This window comes from Lithobates pipiens, unplaced genomic scaffold (assembly GCF_037356315.1).
Source record: "Lithobates pipiens isolate NorthernLeopardFrog02 unplaced genomic scaffold, aLitPip1_a1.2 Scaffold_28, whole genome shotgun sequence".
NCBI lineage: Eukaryota > Metazoa > Chordata > Amphibia > Anura > Ranidae > Lithobates > Lithobates pipiens.
In genome coordinates, this window is record NW_027507789.1 from 51,221,168 (window position 1) to 51,243,672 (window position 22,505).

The window sequence follows — 22,505 nt, forward strand, 5'->3', positions numbered from 1 at the left end:
AGTAGCATAGCAAAACACAACTAAGTGAAGCGGACATCATTCAGTTCACACAAACAGCCACAAAAGTACTTGGTAGCAGGCTACATTTCTGGCAGATCAATTGGTATTTTTCTGTACTCTCAGGGTCCTAGAAGGGGTAAAACATGGGAAAATTGTATATATTTTAAAGATATACAGCTTTTTTTTTTTTCCGCCCTAACACATACTTTAAGACACAAAAGTCCTAAAAAGTTTTGGGAAAATGTGGTACTGACTGTGATAGAAGCTTTGTGCCACCTTCAACCAATCGGGTAAGGATAGTGACTCCATCCATATTGATGAATTCAGTTGCAAAAGTAGTGTCTGCAGACAGCTTAGCCAGTTCCTTCATTGCCTCCAGCCTGGAGTCCATACTGGAGCACTGAATCCGCTCCAGTAGCTGTCGTGCTGCGCGGGACTGTCAAGAAAGTTAAACCATATTTAAAGTGATATTTAAGGTTGCTTTTTTTATATAAAATAATAAACGTCATACTTACCTGCTCAGTGCAATGGTTTTTCAAAGCAGCCCCAATCCTCTTCTTCTGGGGTCCCCCATTGGTGCTGCTGGCCCCTATTCTTTGTGTCCTCTAAAAAGGAATCAGCTTTCTATGGGGGCACTCATGCGGGCTCGCTCCCAAGCTGCCTTGTCTGCATCCACTGACACAGACCGGGCAGCTCAGCCCGCCCGCTCCTTGTCACAGCATTTGATTGACAGTAGCGGTAACAATCTGCCCAGAGAGGAGGGAGAGAGCTGGGAGAGCCTCATGCACAACACTGGATTGTGAATGGGCTCAAGTATGGGGGGGGGGTCTATTACACAGATAGTCTTTTTACCTTAATGCATAGAAAAGGTAAAAAAAAAAAAAACCTTTAGGCTGAGATCGCACTGGTACTATCACAGACATTGCATGTGATGCGCACAGCAATGCGATGAGAATCACATGCAATGTCTGTGCAATGCGAATTTAGCCATACAATCTACATGGCTGAAATCTCATCGCACTCGCATCAAAATGCCCTTTTTTGTTCCGCACTGGAATCAGCTCGCATGGATGTTCACAACCATGTGATCAAATTCTTGTACCATTTCACAATTCGCACTCCGATCCGATTTGGGAATATCATTAGAGAGTAACTGCAGTCTGCTCACATAATTTTTAATAAAAACATCTTTGCCATTCTGAAGCTTCCCTTCAACCACTTTGCATATTGTTTTATATATACTGTGATTCTTTCCAAATATGCTTCAGAAATCTCCCACCACACACAGAAGAACACCTACAGCTCTGCAGCTCTCATTGCCCCCCCCCCCCTTATGACTCACCCCCCTTCCCTTCCTGGAAAACTCTCACGAGAGTGAGAGATACAGCAGTGCATGATGTCATAAGCCTAGGCTAATGACTAGACAAGACACAGGAAGTGGGCTGTATAATGTATTTACTGGCAGAAAAAAAAAGTTTTACTATCCAAAGTTAAAACAACAAGGGCAGAAGATTTAATAGATGGAAAGATGAAAAAATGACTGAAGGTCCGCTTTAAGTTTACACCCACAGCAGTTCACAGATGTCAGTGTGAACTGACTGCGATTCAGGTGCAATGCAGGAACCCGCACAGGAATCGCAGGGTTTCCCGCATGGCACCAGTGTGAACCCAGCCTTAGGCTTCAGGACCAATTTAACCGCAAAGTCAAAGCAAAGACAAGCTTACAGAAGAACATTAGCTCCCAGCAAGAGAAAAGGTGCTCTATCAACAATGCGCCAATTTAAAGGGGTGATGGGAGAGAGGCTTGTATTACCCAAGATCAAGAGTTCAGAGCAAAGCTTTTCTAATGTAAATTAAAAAAAAATGAAGGTGAAATCTATTCAGTTACTGCAAATGAAATGGGTACTCTTCCTTTACTACAGATGTAATAGGAGAAGAATTGTGTCTGTGTGACTATAGTGAGATATAGGAATATAAATTCCAGCTATGGCTTTATTTTCTCAAGCGCACCACTGACAATGAATGAAACCAGCCGATTGGTTACTACGGAAATATCGTCTTTCTTGTAATTCTATAGCAATCATATATCATTATTCATAAATCCACAATGCTGAGAAGAACAAAGGTAATGTATTACTTACAGGGGACACAGCCAAACGTAATATGGTGCCATTCTTTATGTCGCATCGTGTCTGCAAAAGAAAAAAACAAACACACTTATAAACTCATAACGCTATTTATTTAATAATGGCTGCATAGTGGTTGGCTTGCTTACCTGCTCAGTTATGTACAGTTGGGGGCCATCTGCATAACGGAATGCATAATACTCAGAGTTAGGTAAGGACCACCTAAAACAAAGAAAAAAAAGTCCCATTTTTCTCTTCTGTATGATGTCACAGTGAGCAGCCTGACACCATTAATGGAAGTATGGCCTATGTCAAGTATTTTTCCTATAAATTGAGAATGTAGAATACCAATAACTACAAGCGATGTTCCAGCCCCATTTTTTTTTTTTTTTTTAAGTCAGTAGTTACAATACAAACAATGTAGCTGCTGACTTAACAAGGACACTTACCTGTCAAGTGAGTCCATGATGTCAGCCCCCCAAGGCCGATCCGTCCATCGGATTAGGTGCAGGCGTCGCCATTTCAACTAAGTGAGCCTTGCGGCTTCACTGCCAGTTTCCAACTGTACATGGGCGAGTCGCATGGCGGTTTGTGAATGGCCAGCTTGTCTTCCGGGACACACACAGGTCCCAGAAGACAACGGGGGGGGGGGGGGGGGGGGTGCTCTGTCCTGGGCCAAAAAGGTACTAGAGAAAGAAAAACATTTTTTTTTTAAATATCCAAAAACAAGGGGTGGAGAGGTGCTCTTTCGCTTAAGACCACCTTTCAAAATTGGGTGGAACTCCGCTTTAATAAAAATAGGATTTTTGTACTCCTTGAAAAAAAAAAAATACCCTGCTTGAAGCCCACTGAGGGGGACACAGGAATTAACCACTTGAGCTCCGGAAGGTTTACCCCCCTTCATGACCAGGCCATTTTTCACGATACAGCACTGTGTTAATTTAACTGACAGTTGTGCGGTCATGCAGCGCTGTACTGAAATAAAATGTATGTCCCTTTTTCCCACAAATGGAGCTTTCTTTTGGTGGCATCTGATCACCACTGTATTTTTTTACACTATAAACAAAAGACGGCCGACAATTTTGAAAAAAAAATAAAAAAAAAATGTTACTTTCTGCTATAAAACATATCCAATAAAAAAAAAAAAAATGTCTACATTAATTTAGACCAATATGTATTCTGCTACATATTTTTATTAAAACAAAATCCCAATAAGTGTATATTGATTGGTTTGCACAAAAGTTATAGCGTCTACAAACTATGGGATATATTTTTATGGACGTTTTATTGATTTACTTATTTTTTTACTAGTGATGGCGACAATCAACGACTTATCGCGGAATTGGAATATTGCGGACACTGACACTTTTTTGGGAATCAGTGACACGAATACTGTGATCAGTGCTAAAAATATGCACTGTCACTATACTAATGACACTGGCCGGGAAGGGGTTAACATCAGGAGCAATCAACGGGTTAACTGTGTGCCTAGCCAGTGTTTATGTACAAAGTGGGAGGTGCTTTTACTAGGGAGGAGACATGGATCCTTGTCCCTGATTTCAGGCTCATGGTTAGGAGTGTGGTTACATTAGTTATTATGTGATGTCATTCTCTATATGTACAGGGTATATTAGTAATTAACCTTATTTTATATGTCACTGTAATAACTGTACCTCAGTTCTTTTTTACATTTATTTTTAATAAAATAAGAAAAATACTATTAATACTTTTCTAGTTCTTTTACTTGGGTGCCTATAAAGTTCATTCCTTGTAGTATTTCAATTTCTAATTAAACTATTTTCGGGACGACGGCACCCTATTACTAGTACTTTCATAGTGTCACCCTATGTTAAAGTACTCTTTTGAGAATTAAATTATATTTACCTTCTCCCCATGTTGATGAGGACAAGGGCCTCTTCCCCACAACCATGACCAGTGGTTGTGGGGGGGTCTGCGGTTGGGGCACCCAGATCCCCCACCCTCCTTCATGTGAATGAGTATAAGGTTTATATTACCCCTACTCATTCATTAAAAAAGTGTAAAAAGTAAATAAAAAGCACAACACAAGTTTTGGACAAGTCCACCGCCACTGTGGACCCGAAAAAACCCCCCCAAAAAAACCTGCGGTCCCAACCAAGGCACCCACTGTCCATCGGCTCCGTGGTCTAACAGTTCTTAATAAACAAATAATAATTATTAATAATAATGAATAAGCATGAAATTCTGGTTTGGGGTCCGTGGTGGCTGCAGGAGTCGTGATTGATGATGGAGCTACAGTGGGGGAAATGTTTTTTGATTTTTTTAATAAAGGACTTGTTAGTATGTACTCATTCACAAAGGGTGTGTTGAATTTAAGGGTCATCTTGTTAAAGGGGGCTTCCAGATTCCAATAAGCTCCCCGCCTGCTGACCCCCCACAACCACCGGCCAGGGTTGTGGGGAAGAGACTCTTGTCACCATCAACATGGGGACAACTTGTGTTGGGGTACCTCAAGGCACCCTCCCATGTTGGGGGGGGTTGGGTGTTCGCCCCCTCTTTCCTGGCCTGCCAGGCTGCATGCTCGGATAAGGGTCTGGTATGGATTTGGGGGATCCCACACAGTTTTTTTTTTTCATTTTGGCATTGGGTTCCCCTTAAAACTCATACCCAAAGGGTCTAGAATGGATGGGGGGGGGGGGGTTGTTACCTCACGCCATTTTTTTCACATATTTATATATCCGGCAACAGCAATGTTTTTTTTACATTCAGCTGTCAGCAGCCAAACTCTGTTGACAGCTGATGACTCATCCGTGTTTAAGTATGCCAGCTTCCCGGCCTGTTTGTAAACAACCAGCTACTGGTTGTTAAGGATGTCGGCAGCCTCCAGTTAAATAAATAAAGAAAGAAAAACCTCTGCTAAACACTGGACACCGGCGTTTAGCAGAGTTTAGGAGCTGTCAGCGGTTTTCCTGCCAAAATGCTGATTCTCCAGAATGCGCTGGCAGAGAGCTTTTTTTTCTGCCACTAATCTCTCCTACCAAAAAGCCTATGTGTGCATGAAAATGTAGGATAACAGCGCAAAACAGCAGCTGTCAAAATGCCCAGTGTGCATGAGGTCTTATTCTTAACTGTTATCATGTCAGAGTCACTTAATGTTGTGTATGTACATTTGAGCTTGAGCTATTGAGTTCTGTAAAGTTGTTTTTTTCCAGCACAGGAGTTTAAAAATAGGCAAGTAAACACGCGAAGAGGTGTCAGGAGGAGCATAATCTGATACTGTACAGTTGTATGCAAAAGTTTAAGAACCCCTGACAATTTCCATGATTGTCATTTATAAATATTTTGTTTGAATTAGCAATTATATAAAGAAGCTCTATAAAAACACTATACATAATAGGTCCCTCAGACATCTGATTTGAAAGGAACTTGCATTTCAAAATGAACACAAAGTGTATAGAAATGTGGCATTCCAATAACACAGCACATGAGTTACTATAGAACTATACCGGCTAGCGAGCTGGTAACCCAGTTATGTTGTCGCTGTCTTTGCCTTTGAGGCTTAGCAACATTGAACAAGCACCACAAAAAAAGACATATCTGAACTGAAATCAATTGTGTGCTGAATGACCTTTCAAATAGCTAAACAGCATTAACCTACTGTTTGCTGGACTAAACCTGACAGTTAAAGTGCATCTAAACAAAAATGTTATATATTGCAGTTTACAGTCCTCAGATGTGGTGGCTACATTAGTTTCAATCTTTTAAAAAGATTGTAAAGTCAATTTTTTTTTTTTATTAAAAAGAACAAACATGTTATGCTCCCCTCCTCTGTTGCAGTGGATTTGCACAGAGCAGCCCCAATCCTCCTCTTCTCGGGTCCCTCTTCGGCTCTCCTGGCCCCTCCTTCCTGTTGGGTGCCCCTAAAGCAATCAGCTTGCTATAGGGGCACCTGAGCCGAGTCACAGCTCCCTGTGTCCATTCAGACACAGAGCTGTGGCCCGGCCCCGCCCCTTTTCTATTATCATTGGCTGACTGACTTTGATTGACAGCAGTGGGAGCCAATGGCGCTTCGCTGCTGTTTCAGCCAATGAGGAGGAGAGTCTGGAAGGCCAAAAGATTCCTACAACATCGCTGGAGCTAGAGGGACTTCAGGTAAGTTTTAGGGGGGCTGACGGGGGCTGCTGCACACAGAAGGCTTTTTATCTTCATGCAAAGAAAGCATGAAGATAAAAAACCTTTACTTTATAAGCTTTTTTCGCTAATTTACCCCTGGGAAGTCATACTTAATGAACTAAAATAACAAACAACGTTATGGCCTTCCCAGCTATTTTGTGTGAACTACACAGCAATGCCCCTCTATGTAATGGAGAATAGAAGAGGAGGAGAGGTTTGTAGTCCAAATCAGGAGAGCAACCTAAGGTAAGTATATATTTTTTTAAATTTATTAATATTTTTTATTTTATTTATTGATATTTTTTATAGTATTTATTGTTTTTTTTTATTTTTTATGGTTGAACTAGATGGACTTGTGTCTTTTTTCAATCTAACTATGTAACACTATGACAGGAATGATGTTACTGGCAGGATCACAAGTGAAAATAAGGAAAAGGGGCCTGAAAAAAGAAAACGAATACAGCCACTACATCTAAAACCTGGTAAACTGTCATTTCATGATGGCACTATCGTTTGCTCTCACAGCCGTGTTTGTTTTTCGAAAAACGTGTTTGAACAAATTTTCGTATAGTGTATGGCCAACATAAGGCTATTTGCCGAAACATGTAAGCTGTTCTGATCTTCACTATTCTGTCGCTAAATAAAGAATTTGATAGGATTGTGCAATATGCCGGCTCTCCTTATCTATCTGTTTTTGGGTCTAGATACGCTTTAACCATTAAAGACAGAAATCTAGTAGAGGCCACTGTTGGCTTTGTGGTTGGAGGCTCTCCAGCAGTCGCCCTCATCCTGACTTCACTAGGTAGAGAGTCACAGACATAGAACAAGCATGCAGGCAGTGATGTCCAAAAGGTTTGCATGCCCATCCTGTTTTTCTGGGTCAGTTGCTTATTTGGAATCGTGAAGCCTACATCCTTAAGCCTAGTACACATGGGCCAAATGTCAAACGACATTGGCCGGTTAAAAAAAAAAATGCCCGACATCCGGCTTGCGCGCATGCTGGAAAACCAGCAGCCGATCAGCGGTCTCGGCCAACGGCTTGGAGCGCAAACCAGAGTGTTCTGGCGGGGGGGGCTGTACCCCTGTCAGAAGACAATAGCAAAGCAGGGAGAACGCTGTACTAACATTGGCTTGTTAGTACAGCGCCTCCGATCTGAGCTGTGAGGCATTACTCATTCAACCCAGCAAAAAACGAGTGGTGTGTACAAGGCTTTAGAAACAAGCCAACAAAGGCAGCTTCCATATTTATAACTTTTCATGTTCTCTCTGAGAGGTTAATTAGAAGCATTTGATTAGGTTACATCAGTAAATCACAAACAATGAAAAAAAAACAAACGACAGAACAAGATGTTAAAAAATACTGTTTATTTTAAAGCCATACTTGTGGGTGGATCTCAAGAGCACTTCTACCCTTTCCTCCCATGCATAAGCTCGTCAACGCCGACTGCATACATTCGTTTAAACATTGTGACTTACAATTCAGCCGCCTCAAATAACACAAAGTACTAAAGAGCATCTTTTTACTGGGGTAGTTGTTTAAGTTTTTTCACATCTGCATTTTTTTGCTAGAAATTACTTGAAGCCCCCAAACAATTATATATTTATTGAAAGCAGAGACCACGGAGAATAAAATCATTTGCATAACTATCTACTCAAATGCAAATTTTCAGAAAATTATACACTAAAATGTATACGCGAAAATAAACAATACTAAACCCATTCTTGGTAAAATATAAAAGATAGGGTAGCATCAAGTAAATAGAAACCCAAAACGTCAAGCCATAAAAGCATGTGTATGTGTGTGTGTGTATATATATATATATATATATATATATTTTTTTTTTTTTTAATCTTGGTGCAGCCCCCCCCTTTGTCCACCAATGCAGCCCCCCCTTTGTCCACCAATGCAGCCCCCCCTTTGTCCACCAATGCAGCCCCCCCTTTGTCCACCAATGCAGCCCCCCCTTTGTCCACCAATGCAGCCCCCCCTTGTCCACCAATGCAGCCCCCCCTTTGTCCACCAATGCAGCCCCCCCTTTGTCCACCAATGCAGCCCCCCCTTTGTCCACCAATGCAGCCCCCCCTTTGTCCACCAATGCAGCCCCCCCTTTGTCCACCAATGCAGCCCCCCCTTTGTCCACCAATGCAGCCCCCCCCTTTGTCCACCATGCAGGGGAACAAAGGAGAGGAAGAGAATTGCCGGCCAGATGATCAGAGCGCTGAAGAACATCACTGGAACAGCTTTCATTTCAATAGCAGTGTGTTCCTTGCGCTCAGCGTCACATACAGCCCCGCCCCCCTGCCGGGGAACTTTGATACACGTCCCGGGATTGGAAGGGTGATCTGTCTATCAAAGTCCGGGGACCAGGGGGTGGGGCTGTGTGCGACAGCGTGTTCGGGGAACACTCTGCTATTGACATGAAAGCTGCTAGGGATGTTCCTCGCGCTCTGATAATCCGGCCACCTGCTCTCCTCTCTTCCCCTCTGTGAGCACTGGGAAAAGGACTCCCATACCACCCGCCTGTAGGCTGTGCTCGCCCCACCGATCCTAGGCAGCCCTTCCTCGCCAGCCCTCAAAATCCACTTGCAAAATGCGAGCAGGCAAGTGGAATTTTTGAGGGCTATGTGTATAATATATACACACACACAATTTATAGGGCAAAAAAAGATATAGTAATTTGGTCAGCTAATAAAGGCTATAAAAAACAAAAAAAAAAAAAAACACGACTAGGAGAGTGAAAGAGTTGAAAGAGAGTGGTGAATTGATCTCCCTTCTGAAAGAGAATGTTTACAATGAATACTGCATTCTAACAACAATTGATGTGAATGCATTATAGAATAGCATTGATCAGAAGCTTGCCTTAGAAGCAGTAAAATGGTTCTTAGAAAAGAAAAGAAATTTAACCACTTCAGATCCGCGCTATTGCCAAATGACGGCATTAGCGCGGACCTACATTTTCAGGACTACGTCTATTGACGTCGTCCTGGTTACGAGCGGCCTGCGCGCCCCCTGAGGGGCGCGCGCGGCGCGCTCTGTGATCGGCGAGTCCGTGAGACTCGCCTGATCACCGATCCGTGTAAGGGGTCGATCCCGACCCCTTATCACGTGATCAGCTGTCAGCCAATGACAGCTGATCATGTGATAGAACGGAGCCGGTAATCGGCTATTATTCCTCCTCGCGCTGACAGCGCGAGGAGAGAAAAAAAAAGCCGATCACCGGCGGCCGTGATCGGGACATCAGTCCCGATCACGGCCATCAATACAAGGGACCACCTGCCACCTGCCTGTGCCCACCTGCCTCCCGCAGTGCCATCCTGAAGTAAAATAAAAGAAAAAGTAAGTGCCCCCCGTCAGTGCCCATAGTGCCCACAGTGCCACCCACAGTGCCACCCACAGTGCCACCCACAGTGCCACCCCACAGTGCCACCCAATCTGCCTCAAAGGTGCTGCACCCCAGTGCCGCCCATCAGTGCCCAGCAGTGCCGCCCATCAGTGCCCAGCAGTGCCGCCCATCAGTGCCCAGCAGTGCCACCTATCAGAGCCACCTATCAGTGCCACCTATCAGTGCCCATCAGTCCCATCTATCTGTGGTACCTATCAGTGCCCATCCGTGCCACCCATCCGTGCCACTTATCCGTGCCACCCATCCGTGCCATCTTATCTGTGCCCATCTTTGCCCATCAGTGCCGCCTTATCTGTGCCCATCGGTGCCGCCTTATCTGTGCCTATTAGTGCCGCCTTAACTATGCCTATCAGTGCCCACCAGTGCAGCCCATCAGTGCCCACCAATGCAGCCCATCAGTGCCCACCAATGCAGCCCATCAGTGCCCACCAATGCAGCCCATCAGTGCCGCCTAATCAGCGCACTTCAATGAAGGAGAAAAATGACCCGTTTGCAAAATTTTATAACAAACTATTAAAACATGATTTTTTTTTTTTTTGCATCTTTTTTTGTTTGTTTAGCAAAAAATAAAACTCCGAGCTGTAACTAAATACCACCAAAAGAAAGCTCTATTTGTGGGAAAAAAATGATAAAAATTTCATTTGGGTACAGTGTTGTATGCCCGCGCAATTGTCACTCAAAGTGCATCAGCGCTGAAAGCTGAAAATTGGTCTGGGACTGAGGGGGGTTTAAGTGCCCAGTAAGCAAGTGGTTAAAACAGAAGGAAATAGGATTTATCATGAAAGCATTCAAATTGGCAAAGCAGAATGATTATTTTTCGTATGAAAATCGATATTTTTAACTGAAAGGTGTAGCTATGGGCAAAGATAGGCCCAGTGTCGCAGACTTGGTGATGGCAAAATGGGAAGAAGAATTATGTGGCCACAGTTAACATTGTACAGGAATTATATAGATGATATAGTTATTGTCTGGGAAGGAACAAGGAGAGAGGAAAGACACTTAGTGCTCTGGATTGAGACAAGTACACACTATAGAGGGATGTGCTCTGTAGGTGCTGTAGCAGCACCTACAGAGCAGGTAAGTATGACATGTTTGTTATTTAAAAAAAATAAAATGTTTGCTTTTAGAATCACTTTAAACGCTGTAGGATGTAGCACGTTGCGAAAGCATGTAGCACTCCATGCAATATATATTTGGAGGTTAGTTCATTTATAAAATTGTTTCATAAAGCACTGTGGTGCTTTATGATTTAAAGTACAACTAAAGGCAAACCTTTTTTTTTTTTTTTTTTGAATAGCTTAAGGGAGGGTTACAACTCATATCAATTTTTTTTTCACAATCTGTGTCCCATTGCGGAGCTTTTCCTTCATTTGCTGTCCCAAAACCAAACAGGAAGTGAGAGGAAATCCCTGCAAATGAAGGGATTTATTTGGGGGTCACCAGAACTAGTGTCCCCATTGGAAGATCTCCCCTCTATGGCTTTTCTGGGGACAGTTTTTTTTTTACTTTCAATGATAATGGTAAACAGGACAAATGGAAAGGGGGAATCTCCCTAATGAGGGCACAGGCAGCATTAACTTGTTCAGACCCACGCTATAGCCGAACAACGGCTACAGCGGGGAACCTACTTTGCTGGGAGGACGTGTATTGACGTCCTCCCATGCCCGAGCGACCTGCTCGGAAAATTGGTCTGGGCAGGGGGGGGGGGGGGGGGTTGGTTTAAGTGTCCAGTAATCAAGTGGTTAAAAACTGACACGTTTTCTAATCCCTCTCCACTTAAAAAAATAAAAAAAAAAAATGCTTTTAGTTATACTTTAATTACTAAACTCCAGTTTTCATTTATAAAAGTGTGCATTTTCCTTTTAAATATAAAACAATACTGAGATGTCTAAAGAAACAGCTTAAAATTCTTAGATGATCCCATTGGTAGACTTACCCATCGCAGACCTCCTTGATGATCGATGCCAGTGGCCGTTTCTGTAAAAAAAAGTTTGAATGTGAGAGAAGATTAAAACACAGTAATACAGAAGACAAGACTTCAAGAGGCCTGACAATTATGTCATGCTCGTTTTTCCTGTGTGGTATACAATTGTATGCGGTTTTGAATAATTTATATTCATTTATTTGTTGTTTATCATGCTGTCTTCGGGAAGAATGAAAAGTCAGCGATTCTATAATCACCAGCTAGATCTATATAAGAATTTTGCAACTGAGACACAGGCTACATTCATACCTCTGCAATATACAGTGAGGGGAAAAAGTATTTGATCCCATGCCGATTTTGTACGTTTGATCACTGACAAAGAAATGATCAGTCTATCATTTTAATGGTAGGTTTATTTTAACAGTGAGAGACAGAATAACAGAAATATCCAGAAAACGCATTTCAAAAAAATGTATAAATTGATTTGCATTTTAATGAGTGAAATAAATATTTCATCCCCATCAATCAGCAAGATTTCTGGCTCCCAGGTGTCTTCTATACAGGTATCGAGCTAAGATTATCTCTTAAAGGATATGCTCCTAATTTCAGCTTGTTACCTGTATAAAAGACACCTGTCCACAGAAGCAATCATTCAGATTCCAGTCTCTCCACCATGGCCAAGACCAAAGAGCTGTCCAAGGATGTCAGGGACAAGATTGTATACCTACACAAGGCTGAAATGGTCTACAAGACCATCATCAAGCAGCTTGGTGAGAGGGTGACAACAGTTGGTGCAATTATTTGCAAAAGAAAGAAACACAAAATTAACGGTCAACCTCCCTCAGTCTGGGGCTCCATGCAAGATCTCACCTCGTTGAGTTTCAACTATCATGAGAATGGTGAGGAATCAGCCCAGAACTACATGGGCAGCTGGAACCATAGTCAGCAAGAAAACAATTGGTAACACACTACGCCATGAAGGGATGAAATCCTGCAGTGCCAGCAAGGTCCCCCTGCTAAAGGAAGCACATGTACAGGCCCGTCTGACATTTGCTAATAAATATCTGAATGATTCAGAGGAGAATTGGGTGAAAGTGTTGTGGTCAGATGAGACCAAAATCAAGCTTTTTGGCATTAACTCAACTTGCCATGTTTGGAGGAGGAGGAATGCTGCCTATGACCCCAAGAACACCATCCCCACCGTCAAACATGGAGGTGGAAACATTATGCTTTGGGGGTGTTTTTCTGCCAAGGGGACAGGACAACTTCACCGCATCACAGGGACGATGGATGGGGCCATGTACCATCAGATCTTGTGTGAAAACCTCCTTTCCTTAGCCAGGGAATTGAAAATGGATCGTGGATGGGTATTCCAGCATGACAATGACCCAAAAGTGTGGCTCAAGAAGAGACACGTTAAAGTCCCGGAGTGGCCTAGCCAGTCTCCAAACCTTAATCCAATAGAATATATGTGGAGGGAGCTCAAAGTTCGAGATACCAAATGTCAGCCTCGAAACCTTAATGACTTGGAGATGATCTGCAAAGAGGAGTGGGACAAAATCCCTCCTGAGATGTGTGCAAACCTGGTGGACAACTACAAGAAAAGTCTTACCTCTGTGATTGCCAAGAAAGGTTTTGCCACCAAGTACTAAGTCATGTTTTTTGCGAAAGGGATCAAATACTTATTTCACTCATTAAAATGCAAATTAATTTATAACTTTTTTGAAATGTGTTTTTCTGGATATATTTTTTTTGTTATTCTGTTTCTCACTGTTAAAATAAACCTACCATTAAAATTATAGGCTGATCATTTCTTTGTAAGTGGGCAAACAAAATGAGCAGGGTATCAAATACTTTTTTCCCTCACTGCAATTATGTGTGTTAGAAAAAAAATATATTGTATCTGGGCAGTTTTCAGCCAAATGCACTTTCCATAGCAATGAATGGTAATGTCTGTTACATGCACTGCATTACAAGTATTGTGAATTTTGAAAATTGTGAATGTAAATGTAATGCCGCGTACACACGGGCGGACTGTATGGCCTACTTAGTCCCCTGAAACACATTTTAGCGGACAGTCCGCTCGTGTGTGGGCTTCAGCGGACTTTTTCAGCGTGCAGTCCGGCGTACTAAGTATTTCGGATTTTTCAAAATACTGTCCGTCGTACTCGCATTTCGGCGGACAATCCGCCCGTGTGTATGCCAGTCCGCCATACTTTTGAAATGAGCGGACTTTTCCCGCCCGGAGAAAAGTCCGCTCATTTCGAGCGGGTATCCAGGTAGGCGGGGCCCGCGAAGGAGACGTCGCTGGCCCCGCCGCCTGGTATGGACTTAAAGGGGAACCCCAACGCCGAAAAAAATCGGCGTGGGCCCCCCCCCCCAAGTCCACAACAGACCCTTGTCCGAGCACGCTACCTGGCCGGCCAGGAAAGGGGGGCGAGCGAGCGCCCCCCTCCTAAACCGTACCAGGCCGCGTGCCCTCAACATGGGGGGTGCCTTGGGGAAGGGGGGGGGCGCGCGGCCCCTCCACCCCAAAGCACCTTGTCCCCATGTTGATGAGGACAAGGGCCTCTTCCCGACAACCCTGGCCGTTGGTTGTCGGGGTCTGCGGGCGGGGGGCTTATCGGAATCCGGGAGCCCCCTTTAATAAGGGGGCCCCCGGATACCGGCCCCCCACCCTATGTGAATGAGTATGGGGTACAATGTACCCCTACCCATTCACCTGTAAAATAAAAGTACAAAAAAAACACAACACACGAGATAAAATACTTTATTGCACAGCTCCGGGGGTCTTCGGTCTTCGGGGGTCTTCTCGCCGGACTCCTCCGCTATCTTCTTGTAGCTCTTTTGCTAGCGGAGGAGTCCGGCTTTCTTCCTCTCCGCCGGCCTCTTCTCCCGACTTCGGGGGTCTTGTCCCCCTCTTCGGTTCTTCTGCTGGGCCACCGCGCCTTCTTATAGCTCTTTTACAGGCGGTGGCCTGGTCTTCTGTCGCCGCCGCCGCCGCCTTCCGTTCTTCTTCTTCTTCTCCAGGAGATGTTGCCTCGACGATCTCTCCGGCCGGAATGCCAGGGACGCACTGCGCGGCCACTTATATAGGGACAAGGGGCGGTGTCACATGGCTTTATGTCACATGGGTTGATCACATGGGTTGATGTCACATGGGGACTATGACATCGTAAGGGGGCGGGGTCACCATGTGACACCAACCCATGTGACATAAAGCCATGTGACACCGCCCCATTGTCCCTATATAAGTGGCCGCGCAGTGCGTCCCTGGCATTCCGGCCGGAGAGATCGTCGAGGCAACATCTCCTGGAGAAGAAGAAGAAGAACGGAAGGCGGCGGCGGCGACAGAAGACCGGGCCACCGCCTGTAAAAGAGCTATAAGAAGGCGCGGTGGCCCGGCAGAAGAACCGAAGAGGGGGAAAAGACCCCCGAAGTTGGGAGAAGAGGCCGGCGGCGAGGAAGAAAGCCGGACTCCTCCGCTAGCAAAAGAGCTACAAGAAGATAGCGGAGGAGTCCGGCGAGAAGACCCCCGAAGACGGAAGACCCCCGGAGCTGTGCAATAAAGTATTTTATCTCGTGTGTTGTGTTTTTTTTTTGTACTTTTATTTTACAGGTGAATGGGTAGGGGTACATTGTACCTCATACTCATTCACATAGGGTGGGGGGCCGGTATCCGGGGGCCCCCATATTAAAGGGGGCTCCCGGATTCCGATAAGCCCCCCGCCCGCAGACCCCGACAACCAACGGCCAGGGTTGTCGGGAAGAGGCCCTTGTCCTCATCAACATGGGGACAAGGTGCTTTGGGGTGGGGGGGCCGCACGGCCCGCCTTCCCCAAGGCACCCCCCCATGTTGAGGGCACGCGGCCTGGTACGGTTTAGGAGGGGGGGCGCTCGCTCGCCCCCCTTTCCTGGCCGGCCGGGTAGCGTGCTCGGACAAGGGTCTGTTGTGGACTTGGGGGGCACCCCCACGCCGATTTTTTTCGGCGTTGGGGTTCCCCTTTAAGTCCATACCAGGCGGCGGGGCCAGCGACGTCTCCTTCGCGGGCCCCGCCTACCTGGAGACGCGCTCGAAATGAGCGGACTTTCCGCCGCGTGTGTGGGCGAGTCCGTTCATTTCAAAAGTAGGGCGGATAGTATGGCGGACTTAGTACGCCATATTAGTCCGCTCAAAAAGTGGTGTGTGTGGTCAAGTCCGTTCATTCGAAAGTATGACGGACTGTCCGTCGGATTGTATGACGGACTAAGTAGGCCATACAATCCGCCCGTGTGTACGCGGCTTAAGCCTTACAGTCCTCTGAAAGACTGGGAGCTGAGGGTGTGCCAAGCCAACTAATCACTTGCCCAAAATGTAGAAAAAGATTGCAAGCGTTTGGCTGTGGCTAATGCCGCGTACACACGAGCGGACTGTATGGCGTACTTAGTCCGTCGAAACACATTTCAGCGGACAATCCGCTCGTGTGTGGGCTTCAGCGGACTTTTTCAGCATGCAGTCCGGAGTACTAAGAATTTAGTTTTTTTCGAAATTCTGTCCGTCGTACTTTAGTTTCAGCGGACAGTACGGTCGTCAGTATGCTAGTTCGACGGACTAAGAATGGCGCATGCCCAGAAAGGATTTACACGGCGGAAGGGTGCTTTGCTGTGTCTTGGACTTCCTATTTCTAGTCCCGTCGTACGTGCTGTACACGTCATCGCGCAAGCTTTCGACGGACTGTTTGTGCATCCGTGTGTGGTCAAGTCCATTCAGTGGAAAGTACGACGGACTGTCCGTCGGATTGTATGACGAACTAAGTACGCCATACAATCCGCTCGGTGTACGCGGCATTAGAATTTATGGGTATGGAAAATTGTCAGCCATTTGTTATAGAGGCAATATCGTGGTGGTCAAAAGGGGTGCTAATGGGTGCTTCTTGGCTTGAACCTTAGTCATGCTCTGAGAGTCCATTCACACAGGGGCAACGTTGGAATCCACCTTGAAGTCGCCCCAAGTTGCCTCAAGCCATGCAACATGATAAAATCAATGTAAGTGAATGAGAGCCGTCTCCCTCCGACTTCAGAAAAGGTTCCTGTACTACTTCAATCCAACTTCTAGGCAACTTGTACCTATTGATTTCAATGGAAGTTGCCTCCAAGTCTGATCCCCTGTTTTAACTGAAGAAACTTTCCAGGAAGTAAAAATAGTTTTCTAGGCAAACCCCTCCCTCCCACAGAGCGTATTATTATGTGATTGGCCACTGGCAAAGTCCCCTGTCCTGGAGGAAACTTCAATTTGCCTTGTAAGTTGCCTCAAGTTGTGCTGTGATCCATACTCAAGTTGTGTTCAAGTTGCCTCCCAAAGTCTCGCTGGAAGTCCATGTGTGAATGGACTCTTAGGCCCGCCAGTTTGCCCCCGCTGGGAAAATACAATGGCTCCATGGGAGAGATTCCCCTGTCAACATCATCTGTGTTGATGGGGGAATCAAGTGAAATTTGCAAAAAATATAAACATTTATACAAAGGGGTCCAGAAATTAAATTTCTGTGTAATTAAATGGAATAATACAAGGGGAAAAGTATTGCACACGCTAACTGAAATTTATTTAATACTTGGCACAAAATCCTTTGTTGGTAATGACGGCCTCAAGATGCCTCCTGTATGGAGAAACTAGTCGCAGTGCATTGCTCAGGTGTGATTTTGGTCCATTCTTCCACATAGTCTTCAAATCTTGAAGGTCCGGTGGGCCTCCTCTATGAACTCTGATCCTTCGTTCTTTCCATAGATTTTCTATTGGATTCAAGTCAGGTGATTGGCTGGGCCGTTCTAGCAGCTTTATTTTCTTTCTTTGAAACCAATTGAGTTTCCTTGGCTTTGTGTTTGGGATCATGGTCTTACTGAAATGTCCTTCCTCGTTTTATCTTCATCATCCTGCTAGATGGCAGCAGATTTATATCAAGAATGTCTTGGTACATTTTTCCATTGATCCTCCCTTCAATTACATGAAGTTTGTCAGTACCGTATGCTGAAAAAAAAGCCCCACATCATGATGTACCCACCTCCAAACCTCACTGTTGGTATGGGGGTGTTTTTGGGGTGATGTGCAGTGCCATTTGACCTTCAAACATGGTGTGTATTACGTCATCCAAAGAGTTCAATTTTGGTCTCATCTGACCAGACTATATTCTCCCAGTATTTCAAAGGCTTGTCTAAATGTTGTGCAGCAAAATTTAAATGAGCTTCAACATGCTTTTTCTTTAGCAATGGAGTCTTGTGTGGTGAACATACAGGCCATGGCGGTTGAATGTATTACTTATGGTTTTCTTTGAAAGAATTGTACCTGCTAATTCCAAGTCTTCCTGAAGCTCTCCACAAGTGGTCCTTGGCTCTTGGACAACTCTTCTGATAATTCTTTTCCCTCCTCTGTCAGAAATTTTGTGAGGAGCACTTGGTCGTGCCCGGTTTATGGGGAAATTATGTTCTTTTCACTTCTGGATTATGGCCCCAACAGTGCTCACTGGAACATTCAGACGTTTAGAAATCCTTCTGTAACCAATGCCATAAGTATGTTTTGCAACAATAAGGTTGCAAAGTCTTGAGAGAGCTCCTTGCTTTTACCCATCAAAAGATGTTTCTTGTGTGACAACTTTTTATAGGCCATCAGTTGAGACTGAACCAGTGAATATTAATTTGCACTGACAGTGCTTTTTAATTATTGATAGATTTCAGCTTTCCAAGCCTTTTTGCACCTCCCTTTCTTCATTTACTTTTTCCTTGTGTCATTCTATTTTATTATACATAACTTAATTCCTTATTTGTTTTGGTTTCTTTGTATGTATGGATTGCATGAGTGGTTACCGACATGTGGTGAAAATTTCATGACAATAGCATGATAGAAATATATTTACCTAGAAAAATGTTAAAGTGTTCAATACTTTTTACCCGCTGGTTACTCTCCTCATACTAAGCAGTAATCACCTTCCTATCCCAACTAGTATATGTCACGCTACCCACCTCCAGCCAGTGGTGGTAACCCACCCCCATCCCATAGTGGTCAGGCACAACCCCTGCCCCATCCAGTGATGGTCATCTTCCTTGCCCCAATCCAGTGGTGGTCACCACTCAATCCCCCCCATGCCCCACCCCAACCAGTGCCCATCAACCTACCTGCCCCTAGTGAGTAGTGTTCACCCATCTCCATCCAGCGGTAGTCACCCCCCTGCCATTATCCATGCTGGACACATCCCCCCCAGCCAGTGGTGTTCACCCTCCCTGGCCAGTTGTGGTCAACCCCCCTGCCCCCATCCAGTGGCGACGACCCCCTTCACACTCATCCAGTGGTGGTCACTCCTTTTGCCCTCTTCCAGGGGTAATTATTATTTAGCCCAAGGCTCTTACCTGGTCAATTTCAATCAGTTGGGCATTAGCACCAGGCCACTCAATGGCTACTTTCACAATGTCCAGCGGTGGAGGCATTTCCTCCGGTGGCTCTTCTGTCCAGCCTGCCCGCTGGATCACTCACAGAGCTCTACCTTTAAAAACAAAGAAAAAAATGTGATTATTTATCAGAAATAAAGCAGAACTACACTGCATCTGAGCACCACAAACCAAAAAATTTGATTTAATTCATTTTTAATATTCAAAGAAAACTCCCCCATTCATCCATCTATGTATCCATGCTATATTTTGCAGAGAAATCCCTTTGAAAAAACATCCCCTAGCATTTCTGGCCGCGGCCATCTTAAGTAAGGGCAGATGGTTCCTGTAGCAATTACTTCATGGAATCCATATGCCCTTAGCTCAGGCATACAAGCAGGAGGGTGTGCTTAGCTGGGAAAAACCCTCCTCCTTCTGAGGATGTATAAGGCCGCGTACACACGCGGGGACTGTTCGCCCAACTTTGTCCGTCAAACAGTTTCGGCAAACAGTCCGCTCAAAATTAGCATGGACGGACATGGCCACACACGACGTACGAACAGTTTGCTGAAACCGTGCGCGATGACGTGAACGGCACGTACGACGGGACGAAAAATACGACGTCCTATACACTGCATTATAACTTTCGGCGTGTAAAGCCTTTCTGAGCATGCGCGGAACTTAGTTTGTCGAACAAGCCTACACACGAGGGAACTGTTCGCTGAAACAAGGTTTCAGCGGACAGTTTTTCGGAAATTCCGAAAAACCTTGTTCAGCGGACTGTTCGCTGAAACTGTCCGCTGAAAGCCCACACACGAGCGGACTGTTTGCCGAAACACTGTTCAGCGGACAAAGTTGGGCGAACAGTCCCCGCGTGTGTACGCGGCCTAAAAGTGTTTAAAACAAGTTGATATTATATACTTTCTTATCTATTTACCAATGCTAGCAGCATAAGTATTAAAAATAATCAATGTTGATTAAGAAAGGAAAGTTCCACTTTAAAGACCACCACCATTATTGTCATAGACTGGTCCATGAAACGCTGAGCCAACCAGTCTCAGTGTGATGACTGTTAGGGATAGACATTACAGGCCTATGGTTCGAGTTTATAAGGCTTAACCACAGAAGGATTTGCCCGCTTAATGACCATATACATATACACACACATACACACACCGTATTTATTGGCGTATAACACACATCGGCGTAGAACACGCACCCCAAGTTTAGGAGAGAAGTTTAAGGAAAAAAACGCAGCTAAGCGCGGCATGTAAAAATGGCAAAAAAATTCTGTTTTGTCGCGTTTGCGTTTAGACGCATTTAAAAAAAAAAAGAGATTTCAAATTTTTAAAATTGTCACTTTTTTTTGTTTAACCACATAAGGACTGTACATATATGTCGGTAATTTGAAGAGGGATATCTCGGTAACGGCAGCAGCTGCTTCCACAACCAAGATATCCCTCTTTACAGGAGGCGGTCCCGTTTATGATAATGCTGGTCTCCATGGCAGGTTCGCCGCGAGATCATTGTTATCGGCGGCGGGAGAGGTGCCACCCCCCTCCCGCCGCTCTCCCATGGCCTCTGCCGCTTACCGGAGCCGTCGGTAGTGGCGGAGGCGTTTCGGGTCCTTTCATCTACTGGGTATGGAGACGAGTGAGGCTAAGACGGCCCCCACTCGTCTCTATACCATAGGAGGGCGAAAGCGACATCAAAACATCACTTCCCCCCATACCTCTTAAAGGTAAATTTTTTTCAATGTCATTTTTTCAAATGACATTTTATTTTTATTTTTTTTATTGCATTTAAGTTCAAATATGAGATCTGAGGACTTTTTGACCCCAGATCTCATATTTAAGAGGAACTGTCATGCTTTTTTCTATTACAAGGGAATAAAAGTGATCAATTTTTTTTTTTTAAACAGTGTAAAAATAAATAAAATCAAGTAAAATAAATAAGAAAAAAAAAATTTTTTTTTAAAAACACCCTGTCCCGACGAGCTTGCGTGTAGAAGCGAACGCATATGAGTAGCGTCCGCATATGAAAACGATAGTCAAACCACACATGTGAGGTATTGCCGCGATCGGCGGAGCGAGAACAATAATTCTAGCCCTAGAACTTCTCTGTAACGCAAAACATGCAACCTATATAATTTTTTAAATGTCGCCTATAAAGATTTTTGAGGGTAAAAGTTTGATGCCATTCCACAAGCGGGCGCATTTTTGAAGCATGACATGTTGGGTATCAATTTACTCGGCGTAACATTATCTTTCACAATATAAAATAAAATTGGGATAATTTTACTGTTGTCTTATTTTTTTATTAAAAAAAGTGAATTTTTCCCCCAAAAAAGTGCGCTTGTAAGACAGCTGTGCAAATACGGTGTGAAAAAAAGTATTGCAATGACCGCCATTTTATTCTCTAGGGTGTTAGGAAAAAAAAAACAATATATAATGTTTGTGGGTTCTAAGTAATTTTCTAGCAAAAAAAAAACTGTTTTAAACGTGTAAACACCGAGTCTGAAACAGAGGCCTGGTCCTTAAGTGGTTAAAGAGCAAAAAATAAAAACCGCAGAGGTGATTAAATACCACTAAAAGAATGCTCTATTTGTGGGGAAAAAAGGACGTCAATTTTGTTTTGGTGTAACGTTACAATTGTCAATTAAAGCAACGTAGTGCCGAATCTCAAAAAAGTGCTCTGGTCAGGGAGGGGGTAAAATCTTCCGAGGCTGAAGCGGTTGAACACTATCACAAACTGATATTATTTATTATTTATTTCAATCGGATTTCTTTAATACGTATTTAAAAACATATTGAAAAGTCTACACATTCCCTTTAAGGCATATGCAAGCATTTCTGGCCAGTTGTGCCTCGGGATCTCATCCAAAAATATTGGCACACACAGCTCCCTTTGAGCTTTACCGATTAATTGCTTTACAAGAAATGCTGAACTGAAATATAACATCATGTCATCAATCTATGATTAAATAGATCAACATAAATAAGAACACTTCCCTGCAGGTTTTCCATAAAAAAAATGATGTCAATATTCAAAGGAAACCTATAAAAACAGTCAATTCAAAAGCAGGGCTTTTTTTTAACCACTTCAGCCCCGGAAAAATGTACCCCCTTCCTGACCAGAGCACTTTTTGCGATTCGGCACTGCGTCGCTTTAACTGACAATTGGGCAGTCGTGCGACGTGACTCCCAAGCAAAATTGACGTCCTTGTTTTCCCACAAATAGAGCTTTCTTTTGGTGGTATTTGATCACCCCTGCAGTTTTTATTTTTTGTGCTATAAACAAAATAGTGCGATAATTTTGGGGAAAAAAAACGCATTATTTTTTTTACTTTTTGCTATAATAAATATCCCCCAAAAATATATATAAAAAATATTTTTTTCCTCAGTTTAGGCCGATACGTATTCTTCTACATATTTTTGGTAAAAAAAAAAAAAAAATTATTATTATTAAAGATTATTGTTTGGTTTGTGCAAAAGTTATAGCGTTTAC

At 44.1% G+C, this 22,505-nt stretch overlaps 1 protein-coding gene across 2 annotated transcripts in view; it reads right to left on the reverse strand.

Annotated features, from left to right (window-relative positions):
- Positions 1-22,505, reverse strand: part of ELMO2 (engulfment and cell motility 2) — a 133,608-nt gene that overhangs the window by 42,947 nt on the left and 68,156 nt on the right. For both annotated transcript variants that reach the window (XM_077459209.1, XM_077459208.1), the window contains exons 2-6: positions 18,981-19,114; positions 11,619-11,659; positions 2,276-2,348; positions 2,142-2,192; positions 255-436 (exon numbers count right to left, since the gene is read on the reverse strand). In XM_077459209.1, coding sequence (XP_077315335.1) covers positions 255-436; positions 2,142-2,192; positions 2,276-2,348; positions 11,619-11,659; positions 18,981-19,058 — 425 coding nt within the window. In that variant the 5' untranslated portion in view covers positions 19,059-19,114. The remainder of the gene's footprint in view (positions 1-254; positions 437-2,141; positions 2,193-2,275; positions 2,349-11,618; positions 11,660-18,980; positions 19,115-22,505) is intronic.